The following is a 13210-nucleotide window of genomic DNA, read 5'->3' on the forward strand; positions in this document are numbered from 1 at the left end:
TTACAGTAATTCATCAGTGTTTTATTACACAAAGAATAGTTCTATCACAAAGTTATCACTTAACATTTAGCAATAAATATGAAGTCTTTACTTGACAGTAAAATGGAGACGATACTAGAAAAAAAAAAGGAACAAGAGAGTCACAAACGCACACAGACGTGAAAAGAGAACGACAAACGGATGATAATGAATCCATGACACAGTTCCATTCTAGGCCGGAGCGTTGCCTTTAGTTATAAATAATTTTGTTTAGCTCAGTTCTTCTCCTCAGGCATTAATCCAAAGTTTCTGCGCTTCCTCATCCTGTCAGGAAATACAAATGACTTTCAGAGTAAAAAGCAAAGGATCCCATTTTCCACTTCCACTCCATTCTCTTAGCCATGTTACTATCTGGTCCGGTAAAAAAGAAGAAAGAAGAAAGAAGTGGGCGGCATTTGGGACGAGGGAAGCTCCAAACAGGCCGGCAGTGAGTGAAAGTGTCCTCAGCTCCAGAAAGGACGGCTAACCTTCCACCTCTTCATTTCCCTCTCTGCGTTTCTTTACGCCGCTTTTGTCTCCTGCTGCCTTTAGGACGGGCCCCCGCCGCCCTGGGCGTCTTGGCTTGTGGAGCCCTCGGCCTCCGGCGCTGGGGAGGCCCCCGGGTCTCCTTCTGCCGAGACAAAAATGATATCAGGACACATTCAGGGAGAAAAGTGACAATTCTGTTAAACAAAAAAATTCTTAGAGCAACTAGAGCTGAAACGATTAATCATGATGAATGCGATTAATCATGATTAATCAATTATTGTAATAAGCGTCAACTAATTTAGTAATTTATTGATTGTTGACCGGAGCATAAAGATTGAAGAAAAGGTTACTTATTCAAAGAACAACATACACAAAGCAGTAATTAAGCCAAAACTGCACAAAATATCTTATTAATCATATTTAATCAATTATTGAAATAACTGCCAACTAATTTAGTAATCGATTAATTGTTATTGGAGCATACAGGCTAAAAAAGGTCACTTACTCAAAGAACAACATACTAAAAACAGTAATTAAGCCACAACTGTACAAAATATGATTAATCAAATTAATCATGAGTAATGGATTATTGAAATAATCGTCAATTAATTTATTAATCAATTGTTAACTGGAGAATACAGACTGAAAAGGTAATTTACTGAAAGCAGTAATTAATCTAAAACTGTACAAAACATATGACTAATTGATTTCTTTTTTCTTTTCATTTCTTTATTTTATTAATCAATTAATCATCAGAAAAATTCATTAAACGTCAGAGTAACATATTACTTAGATAGTGATCAAGCCTTAGCAGTGACATAAAGCCAGCCTGACACGAGTTTGTTTCCCAAGACGTCCTTCTCTCACCAGAGTCGGTCTTATCTCTGCAGGTCATAGGTCACTGTTTTACCACTAAAAGGGAAGTCATTTCCCAGTAATACAGTGAAAAACAGTGAAAAAGTGCATCAGAGCAGAAAGATTTGAGTAATATGAAAGGGAACCAGACACCATTATGAAGAATAATTGAGGGCTGTGTCTGCTGCTGCTGTTCCGGCTCATTTAACACAGAAATCCCACAGCTGAGAAACCAAACACCTGCGTGAGCAACTCGTTACTGGTGTCTACAGCTCCAGGATCAGCTGCTCACCTGCACACTTTCTATTATTAGGGCACAAAAGAACTGTAATGATCATGAAGAAAATGACGGTTATAAATTTGGGACTGGCACAAACTAAAAGCCTATGTCTAATGGTGGACAATTAAAGTTTAGCCCAAAGCTAGCCACAGCAGGAAGTGGTACTTTCTGGATTTAAATAGGACTCTTAGAGTCAAATTAATTCAAATTCAGGTTTACTTTATTGCAGGGATATGAGGAACCACCAAGAAGAAAAATATTAGATAAATAAAGGATATATTTCTATAGCCAGAAGATTAAGACACTCATTTGGGGCTAATGAGTTCAGAGCTATTTTTTTTTTTTCTTTTAAAATGTTTACCACACTTAGCTTCCTCTAAATTAATTTACTTATAATTTATGTGGCTGTTTTGTAAACTTTCACTTAAATAAAGTTCATCATTTGCGTTAAAGTATTAGTTCCAGCTATAAAGGATTCTTCAATCAACTAAATATTTATTATTATTATTGTTCAGGCTCTTATTTTGAAGTGGGTGAAAACCTCTTCCTTCGCCTCACGTCCTCCATTCTAAAAACAGAAAATTATGTTTATTTTATTCCCAGAATGCATCAGTCTAAAAGCCATTGATCAGCCATGATCAACTAAGCAAAATCAGCAGCAAAGCTAGCAATAAATAGCTAGCATAAAACTGAAACTATAAGTTTCTGAAGCACAAACAGCACATAGGTAGGTGTGCAGTAACAAATTTCCCCCTGTTGGGGGCGTGATACTATATATTAAAAACATGTTGAGTAATTGACACATGGTGGGTATGAACATGGATGAATTTAGCACTTTAGCATTAGCTTGTGCTAAATACAATGTAGGTATTAGCAAAACTAATGGTTACGATTAGCTGGTCTTGCTTTTCAGCTAGCAGTGGACACCACTGATTATTCCTGATTTAGTCATTTAAGTATAAATGTTTTGGGTCAGGTGAATAACTTTACCATTCACACATCCATGTTGGATTTAAAATGATCAATAATCAAGATTTTTGAATGATTCTGACCACAGCAATATTAAACATTAAAGGCTGAGCAAGTAATTTAATGAACTTTAATAATTCTGAGAGAAGAGTGAACCAATATCTACATCTGAATTGGTTCAAAAACGGTGTAATTTCTCTTAACATTCTAAGGAATATTTACCCAAATATTAAAAGGAGTGTTATATAAATTAACACATTTATATTAGTGATTTGTGTTTAAAAATCCATAGGATCATCATTCCACCTTGGAAAAAAACAAAAACAAATGAATTATTAATTCATACTGCAGAGTATGTGAAAACATCTTCAATTCTTGATTTTATCCTTTATTATTGTGCTGTAGATACACAACAATCTGCCTGATCTCCTCACTGAAAACACAGAGCTCAAATAATCTGTCACTTTCTGGAGGAAAAAAGGCTTTTAGACATAAAACCTGTCAACATCCTGAATACTGCTGGTCACACAGACACAAATACATCATCTTTACTCTGTTGCAAAACACTGCAGGCACATTATTATGCTGCAGTCTGGTGCCGACGCTCAACATTTCTGAGTTCTACCCATAATTTAATTTTATGAAAGAGTGTGTGCCTTGTGATTAACGTGGAAAAGGCTATAATAAGAACTCTGATCTTTATTTTTTTAAATAAATGTTGTGATTTTCCAGAACTACTCCTGCAGGGGATTTAAAGACTGTACACACTGCAGTTAAAATGGAAGGAGGCCTTTTCAGACGTAAAAAATGATTAATTATTGCTACAGGTACGATAAAAAACAACTTAGCCACTAATATGCAAAATTTTATTTAACTGTAAGAAAAATTAGAGCACTGTGCAAAAAATTGGTCTGTTTTTAAAAAAAAAAGAAAATGTCTTGCAGATACTTTTGGTTTTGCAGGAGTCAGGTTAGGAGATGTTGACTATTTTAAAACATAAGGTATCATGCCATTACCATGATATTACTTGAAAATGGTCTCAAAAACAACATTATTGTTTGTCCCAAAAATGTCTGGGATAATCTGTCATCCAGTAAAATGTGACAGTGACAGGCCTAATAAAAAGCCACTATACATAATGCTACCTGTTTAAAGGTGACTGCATGACATTAAGTTCTAGTATCTTCCAGATTTTCCCATTTCTATTTTTATTTAAACAAACTGAGACCCTGTGAAAAACCGGTTTACTTTCCGTTTCCAGCTTCATCTCCTCAGCTGTAAGTAAAACCGTCCTTCCTGGCGTTGGACGCACATCTCCGGTTCCACCCACCTGCAGCCTTCAGATCCATCTCTGCCATGTCTTTGGTGAGCTCACTCGTGCTCGCCGTGGCCGCCCCCTCCCCTGTGATGTCGGGCACGGCGTTCCGGCGGCCTGTGCGGTCACAGTTGATGAAATCCGAGTACGACGTCTCCACGTCCATCATCTGTCCATGACCAGCGCTCTCATTACACCTGAGGGAGAGAGAGAGAGTCAGGCAGGCAGAGCGCTCAAAAGAAACACGTTTCTACTCGTCTGCTACTGCTTCTTAAACCAGCGCTGTCCAAACTGTGGTCTGGGGGCCATTTGTGGCCCATGGAGGACTCTGTGTGGCCCCCCTACCTCAATTTAAATTCAAAAATACTTTATTGATCCCAAAGGAAAATTAAATGTTATTTTAACTCATATTAATTAAAAATATTCAGAGTTATTGTAGATAATGATGGCTGTTGGGAGGATAAATCTCCTGTAGCTGTCTGTATTACAGCAAAAAGAAGAAGCCTCTGACTGAAGATGGATGGTCAGGGTTTTCCGTCCATTTTTTGATTTTATTATGATAAAAACATCTTAAAAAATATGTAGTACAAAAAACAACTTTTCTGCTTTGACCTTCATTTAGGACCACAAATTTCTTTCACTCAAAACCCGAGAAACCTAAAAAAAGTCTGAAACTGTGGGCATGTTAGCATCTCCAATGATGTTCATTTTTACTTTAGTTTATTATTGGCACAAAACGTTTGTCTTAAAATACTTTTTGCGGCCCCATAGGTGGATTCAACGTTTTGATTTTGGCAAAATATTTGGACAGAGGAGAAAACGAGTTACTGGAGAGAAAGTTCAATATTTAAGAAGCAACTCTGGATCTTTAGGGTGAAAAAGAGAAAAGCAGAGGAGAAAGAATCAATAAGAAAAAAGGAGAGAACCTCTTAATCATTGTTCTTCCTCTTTCTGAAGCGAGACTAATGGAAGCACTGACATCTTTCCTAAATGCTTGACCTAATTACATCAGGATAAAGGGCCTGCACTTGTTCAGTCCAACCCTTCTCAGAGTCCATTTGTCTCTCCAAAGATACTTACACAGCATTTAAAAAGGAGGAGTGGATAAACTCCTGTCAATAAGGAAATCCAGAGTAGGAGCCTCTGACAGCCAGCTGAGGTGGGGCCAGAGGGAAATATAAATCAAAGAAACCCCATTAGCAATTCACTCCTCATCTGTTTCCTGCTTTCACTCCATTTTCAAATGGGTCTTGGATCCGGCCAAGCCAGGAAACCGTTTCCTCGAAGAAAAAGGACAAGAAAGAACCTGCTGCAGGGAGTTAAATGAACGGAGAAAAGCAGCAACAAAAAGAAAAGGTTAGAAAAAGGAGGCAGAAGCTCTCGGACGTCGTCACAACTGCAAAAGGTTTCCCTGGAGAGATCTACGTATGTGAGGCGTAATTACAGCAACAGCTGAGCGACGAGAGCCAAATCACAAGAAGAAGAAAAGCACATGACATCACACTGACCTGGGGTTGCACACTTCAACTCTTTCACTGAAACTCACATTTTATGTTTTTCCATTGACATTACAAGTGAGCAATTTGACATTTCAGAAATGAGTTTGCTTAATTTGAACACACCACTTTAGAAAAAACTCAAGTCTTTTGGTAAAAATTAGGAACTGAATTTGGCTTATTTCGCAAAACTGTAATGGATTTTTTATTTTTTGCATCACTTGAGTCACATGATCAACAACCGGGAGTTACCATTGGCGCAAAGCACAAAGAAGACGACAGAAAACAACTCAATGCTTACACTCGCATGTGAAAATTGCTGCAAACCGCATCTTTGAAAAGCAGAAGTAGAGCATTCTGCACAACCAACGAGAATGCAGCATGAGGTTTCTTGATGGTAAATCAACAAAAAAAACCAACTTGTTTTTTCCAGCAGCCATTGTACAGCACATACAGCTTTAAAACCAGCTGACCAAAAGTGCTGGAACTCTGCTTGGGTTGCTAGGTAACGGTAAATCTTACAGAAAGACTCTGAGTTCCTTTAAATCTAAACTAAAAAGCCATCTGTTTTGCTTTTCAACCATAATGAAAACATTTTGATGTCCAGCAATGATCTTTTATGACTTTGTATCATGTTTTTATGACATAAAGCACTTTGAAATGCCTTGCTGCTGAAATGTGCTATACTAATAAACTTGACTGACTTATTCTTGTACAGTTTACATCTGTGGTCTGTTTAAAAATAAAAAGCAAGCCGTCAGACTGTGGGACGCCAGCAGCTGATGCCGAGTGAGGAACTGAGGTCCTGTATGTAAGAGTGAAACCTCTGGAAATGTCACCGTATTCTGAACTGATGGCGTTTCCTCCCAACTGCTCCTGCAAGCCATCATCTGTTCCCAGCCGCAGACGGTGGTATGATCCACGGATAACACTGTGGTCTTAAAAAGCAGGCGGCGCAATGTTTACTGAGCCAAAAATCAGCAGGAGGCTTTGACTGAAAGACCCTTCCACAACCTGAGGGGTGAAACAGACAAAGATAAAACCAGCACCGTTTTCCACCGGAGAACAGAACGGCACGATTTTCTCTTGATTGAATCAGATCAGCAGGGAAAACAAAAAAACTGCACTATTTCAGCCATTTTGTTTACAAAACAACCAGAGGTGAAATTTAAAATTTCTTAATTTTCTATTTAAGTCAACCAGTCAAAGTCAGAAAAGACAGAAAAAAACTAAACTAATGTCAGAATCTTATACCTGAGTAAGAAGATTTAATATAAAATCGATAACTTTGTGTTTTTATTATACAAATAACATTTCCCAGATGCCGTTTTGGTCACTTTTCAAAACAGGAAAGACGAGAGAACGTGCCATAAATCAGAAAATTACTTCAAGAAAGTAGCTGCTCACCTAAACATGCCTATATCTATAGTCGGAGCAACAACTAAAAGTTTACAGCAACTTCAACTGTGACAAACACAAACCAACAAAACTTCAACTTCACTTTGGCACCAACCGTAGTGAACAGGGTGGAAAGAGAATTTAAAAAAAAAAACAGAGAGAAATCTAAAGAGCTCTTTGTGAGATTTGTTATAATTGATGCCAGAAGACTGTTTGGGAAGAATGCCAGGAAAAAAGGCTTTTTCTACTGACCAAATTTAACATGACTGCAGGGCAAATAAAAGAGTGAACATTGGGGAATAGACGGTTTTTCTTTCGGATGGTTTGCATCTCATCAAACCAGTGGAACACAAAGATTTAGACGGACCGGAGTTCGCTTTTTTGGTCCACATCAGAGTTATTACACATTCACACCTCCCGAAGCAAACTGGGCTTTCTAGGCAAACAAAATAGAGCTTGATTAAACTGGACTAAACAGAGCCAACTGATGGAAAAAAAATTATGGAAAAGACATCTTTGTTTTGCAAAGAAATGTCTCTCCAAGCAGTAAATGACTTTCTTTAGCAGCAGCTGTTGTCAGGCACTGGGAAAGCTTTAAGGAAAAAAAGGTTTAATTCAGGGCCCAGGAAGTTGTCACTAAAGACCAAAAAGGCCTGAAAGTTGTTTCTGGCTAGCATTCAATCAATTCTTCTGCACAAACCAGCATATAAAACCCAAGTTGGAATTAAGGGTTTAAATGCCAAGTGTAATTGGGCTTCTTCTTGGTCAATGAAAGCCTCCAGGACTCAGAGAAACGCAAATAATATCAACAATGTTTGACATTTTGATTCCATTTCCTGCTACATAAAATCGTCAATTTGAAATCCCACTAGAACAGTTAAAGAGTGATTTCTCCATCAGCCGTAATGTTTTGCAGAGAGGTTTGTGACAGCGCTTCACTGCACTGGTTCGTCTCCACTCGCCTGGTTGTTAAGTGGATTATGGGACTCCCGTCTAATTGCCATTTGTTTGTCTAATTAGTTGCCTGCACATGTGGATCGATTCCAACTCCAAGATCATTAACATGGTTTCCATGATGATGATGATGGTGGTGGAGATGGTGATGTTTCTTCAGCTGCAGTTCCTCTTGGTCTCAGCTGCGGTGGCGGGACGTTAATGGTGTTGTGTTGCAGAGGAAAAAACTGATTTTATTCCCAGTAATCATGAAGGGAACTGTGATGATGAAGTTGTTATTGTGTCTCGATCCTCACCTGGTTGTTAATGTCGTTTTGGTCCACCTGCTGCTATTTAAATAATGTCACAGAAAACAAAAGTAAATCTCATGACATGTCAAACTGAAGGCGCAGGGGCCAAATCTGGCCCGCTGTAGCTCTTTATGTGGCCCTCTGGACTCTAAAGGTGTCGAACTTGATTTCATTTTGGGCTGAATGAAGATCATGAATGTTCTTAAAGGGCCGGTAAATGAGTTTTGGCCAGAATGTATCGCTAAACTCATCCAAGAACAGTTAAAATATAAATAAATTCTTAAAAGTAAGTTATTTCACTCCCCCCAGGATTTTGCAACTATTTTTGGGATTTTTTGCAAAAATAAATCAATTTTTAAAAAAAAGTGTTTATGGTAATAATTTTTTAATATTTGCACTTATGTATGATAGGAAATATGACTTTTTATTATTCGCCGTATCATTGAGGATTATAAATCATCCTTAAATCAGTATGAAATACTGCCACCTGCAGGTGGGAGTAAGAAGTCACTTGGATCCAATATTTTTCACCATTGTTGCCAAAAATCTTCAATAAGCTCAATTATTTATTAGTGTGAAAAAATACAGGGATTTGATCATTTTTACGTGAATGAATGACCTGTAGGTGGCAGTATTTCTTACTTTTAATTCTCACTGATCAGGTTTACTTGATTTATAATCCATAATGATACAGCGAATAATTAAAAGTCTCATTTCCCATCATACATAAGTGCAAATATTTCTAAATTATTACCACAAACACTTTGATTTATTTACTTTTTTTCAAAAAGTCCCCTAACAGTCACAAAATCCTGGAGGGAATGAAAGGATGTTCAATATTATTTAATTTTAAGAATTCATTTATATGTTAACACGTCGTTTATAGATCTTATCAATGCATTCTGCTACTACCGGCCCTTTAAGAACATTCATTTTAAAGTTTAAAGGAATTATAAACAAAACAACCAGATTTTATCTAATTAAATCCACACCATTGCTTTCTTACATTCAAACATCATAAAGGTAGAAACGATATTCTGTCTTTAAATGTTTAATAAGCTGAGCCTTTCACATTTATGTCTGCCTACATTTAATTTACCATATCCAATTATGTGAAAAGCCCCCGGGAGTTTACAAGGAGAAACACGACAGCTGCAACTGGAAACCCCACCACCAGACAAATGTCACCGGTGTGGTTTTCACAGACAATAATAAGCCAATCCTCAAAGGTAAACTCAACGCAGCTCAGCTTATTGGCTGATCTGCGCTCAGCCTCCCTCTTTTACACATCTCTCCTCCCTGACCTCAAAAACCTTTAAAAATCTGTTAATCCCTGTAATTTGGAATTAAGAAGTCATCCTGATCATTTTTGGCTGCAAGAGAGTGAGAGAGAGCAATACTTTAAGCACATAAGAAGTCTGAGCCGAGAGGTTTTCTCTCCTATGCTATTTTTAACTGTGCTAGCCAGGCTAGCCGCTAATGTAGCATGCTAAAGACCTCAAAACATGGTAAAAATCTATTTTTATTGTGAAATCTCTTACAAAGCACTTTATGTTGACACTATTTTGTTCTTTTCAAAACTGACCATATTCAGTTTCAACGGATTAAAGCTTTACATACATCAGAAATTGATCACAAAATTCTGTATTGCCAGAAATGCTGGCAGCAGAATCAGAGTGCCTTTCCTGTCATTGTAAAGAAGCACAACAAAAGTAAAGTTCAGTACAGCCTGTTGGGAGAAAACAAAACCAGACAGAGAAGGGAAGAGGTATGCCTGAGGCCACAGCCCTTCAATAGATGAAAATGACAATATTTGGAGGATATAATCAGGAAGAAAGAACAAATCTCACACCGTGTCCAAACAGAGATAATGTGGGGGTTGCAAGAAAAACCTCTGCACATATAAAGCAACATATAAACAACATAAGCAGGACTAATAATTGTTTTCTGGCTTTAAATTTCAGCACTTGGTTCATGTTACAGTTTTTGTTTTCATTTTTTGTTTGCTGCTGAAAAATGAAACTGGTATTTTCCTTGGTGGGAACTTCATACCGTCTTGTCCCTGTTAAACACTGAAGGAAAGTGGAGCAGCGACACCATTCAGAAAGCTTTCTGACGCGACACGTTTGAACCGAGACATCGACCAACACTTTCAAGGTGACAATAAACAGCGGAGCTTGTGGCGCAGAGATAACCAGGAACAAAAAGCCTTTGGGTTCACTGGGAAATGAGTCAGAGCACCTTCCCCCATTAGAGACTCAGGCTCACTTCTGTCCCATTGGAGCCTTTTAAGCCTGATTTGTGTGTAATAAACTTGTATTATCTGCAATAAGCCGCGCTGCGACCGGCTTCTTTGTCGATTCGGCTGTCCATTACAGCCGTCCGCCCAAACGATTTTAGGTCCGTCGACTATTTTTGCAGCGATTATTATAGAGGCAGGAATTATCCACGTGGATGAGAGTCACCTGCAGCTGAAATTTTCCACTCGTCCTTCATTTGATTTATAATACGTAGCTGACACAGTGTATTTATTTCTTTAAAGGCGAAAAGCACAAACATTTGTCAATCTCTAAAATTAAACAATTAACTTTTAGTTTGATGTTTTAAGTATTTAAATAAACTTTTATCATCCAGTTTTTGGTAGAAAAAAAAAGAGGAGAAAAACAATAAATTATGCAAATGGAAATTTTTAAACTTGTTTTAATTTTTCCATGTGATTAATTGATTAATTGATTTATTGCTTGTTGCGATAGAAATAGCACCGATCCACCTTTTTCACTTCCAGCACCAATATCTGTGGTTTAGTATTGGCTGATACTAATCCGATACAGAAAAACAGAACAGAACTGACTAAGAACACAGATGTAAATATAATGAATTACAAACTTATTTGATGACTTTAAATGGACAATAACTTCAACATGACTTTAATTTGTTCTGTCAGTGTAATTAGGAGTATAATAGTAAATATAAAGTAAATAAAGAACTGAAACTAACTAAAATAATTTGTCAAATGTGTAAAAAATAAAAAATAAAAGCCTTCTTTCAAAAGATTTTAAAAGTAAAATTAGGAATATTAAATACAATGTAAAATAAATAAAACATGATCGCTCAGAGCTCAAAACATAGAATTGGACTGACTAGATAAACCCTTATGGATCGGGTACATTGTCACCTATACTAGATCTAGAATATTTCCAATATCAGGATTGATACAGATATTAATACTGGATCGGTGCATCTCTAATCATCGTCACATATTTCTCCTCATGACATTTCATACAGCATTTACTGTCGACTGAAGCACAATTTACACTGTAAAAATGTCAACGACTCTCTGAAACGACGCAGTAAAGTGTGCAGAACCACTTTCTTACCAAAGAGAACGCAGTCGCCTCTTCAGCTCCCAGGCAGACCCAAACTACTTCACACAAATTCATGCAAATCCATTCCTCTTGCAGCGCCAAGTGTTACACTCGTGTTCGCTGCCTCTCAAACCTCCGTCAGAAGACGCAGTGACGGTTTGGTCGACAGCTAGCTGTATTTCCTCACCGGGATTAGCATTGTTGTCTCTCTCCGGCCTTCATGAATAAATAAGAACCTGGACTGCTCAGCTGCACCTTGTATATTTGCCCCACATCCTTCCTCTTCTTCTGGGATCCAGGCTGGGTGTAAAGACCTAATTTTCCCTGACGAATTGCACCTTTGCACACAGCTCTTTTCCTCTGAAGTTTTAGGCCTCTTTATGCAGGAACAGTGAAAACTTCTGAAAGTAAAATAATAATAAAAAGGATCTTTCTCCTCTATTCACCATTGTAAAACCTTTGAGTATAAAATTTCTCTCTGCTGTCAGACATCCAGGACTTTCGGTGATACCAGCTGATGGGATTTGTAATTTTTCTTCCTCTTCTCACTCTGCAGAAATCCTGAAAGTACTTTCACATAATTGCCATCCTAGACGAACACACTTGGCTCTCACACACCAAGGAACACGAGATGAGAAGCCTAACCAATACCATCAGCATCAGCTAAAGTGGGGTTAGCTCATGAATTACAAAACCAGCAACAAAAAAAAAACTCTTCAGAAACATTTGACCACAAAAAAACAAGCCTGGATAATTACTGTATGCCTGATTATCTTCCAGCTATTCGACCCAAACTGAAGCAATAAGTAGCTTCTGATTTCTTAAACAACCGTGTTGAAAAACATCCCATAATTGTGGAGAAAATAATCGATCTGTGTAAGAAGGATAAAATTGCGGCGTCAAGCAGATAAAGCAAAATCCAACAAAACCAGTCAGATGAAAACCCTCCATCACAGATAACAAGGTGTGGTTTGGGCAGATGAAGCAGCAAAACACTTTGCTGCTCCATAAGCCACACTCTCTACACAACACTAGTAATCTACCAGCTTTAATGGTCAACATTGTTATGAACATTAAGGAACGTCCGGTTTTAATGACTTTATATAGCTGGACTGTGCAGCTATAAACTGGAGAAACATGGAAAGTAGTAATAATATCCGAACCGTTGGGAGGGGAAAGAAGATCAAGCAGAAGGCGAAGCTTTATTTCCCATCTCTGCAAAGACGCAATTTGCTCGTTTTAAATCTGAATAACAGGCAGTGAGCTGGAGTTTCTGCTTTGTAGATTTGGTTGCGAGTAAAACAAAAAACAGTTTCCACAAGTCTGAGCTATGAGGGCATCTCAGTGTTACACAGAGGAGAGTAGAGAACTCAAGAATTGTGTCGTATTTAAGTTCTAACGTACCTACATTGTTTATAAGTTAGAAAGGAATGAGTTGAGAGCTAGTTGTAAGGTTGTGGCTTCTTTACTGTTGTCGTAGCAACTCCATAGCAACTGCCTGGCTCGGTACCGGTTCGCTTGCAGCAGCACCAGATTTAGCTGATTTTAGCCACTCAACCGCTAACATTCAGTTAAGTTAGTTCACTCACTCATTCATTCTTTGGTTACCTAGCAACTCACTCATTCTTTGGTCACCTAGCAACAACCTGTTGAGTAACTGGTGCAGCAGCAGTTCAGATTTTGCCACAGTGTCTCATAACTGCTTACGAATAAAAAAAACAATAAAAAACTTTAGATAAAACTGGAAAAGTAACGTTTGCTAGTTTTTTGTATATTTAAAA

The 13210-nt window shown here is 37.8% G+C and overlaps 1 protein-coding gene across 1 annotated transcript in view; it reads right to left on the bottom strand.

The window, feature by feature from the left end:
- pkig (protein kinase (cAMP-dependent, catalytic) inhibitor gamma) overlaps positions 1-13210 on the bottom strand; it is a 30030-nt gene continuing 16820 nt past the window's right edge. The window contains exons 2-3 of the mRNA XM_044123955.1: positions 3942-4123; positions 1-649 (exon numbers count right to left, since the gene is read on the bottom strand). Coding sequence (XP_043979890.1) covers positions 567-649; positions 3942-4095 — 237 coding nt within the window. The 5' untranslated portion in view covers positions 4096-4123 and the 3' untranslated portion in view covers positions 1-566. The remainder of the gene's footprint in view (positions 650-3941; positions 4124-13210) is intronic.

This window comes from Gambusia affinis, linkage group LG01, assembly GCF_019740435.1.
Source record: "Gambusia affinis linkage group LG01, SWU_Gaff_1.0, whole genome shotgun sequence".
Classification (NCBI taxonomy): Eukaryota; Metazoa; Chordata; class Actinopteri; order Cyprinodontiformes; family Poeciliidae; genus Gambusia; species Gambusia affinis.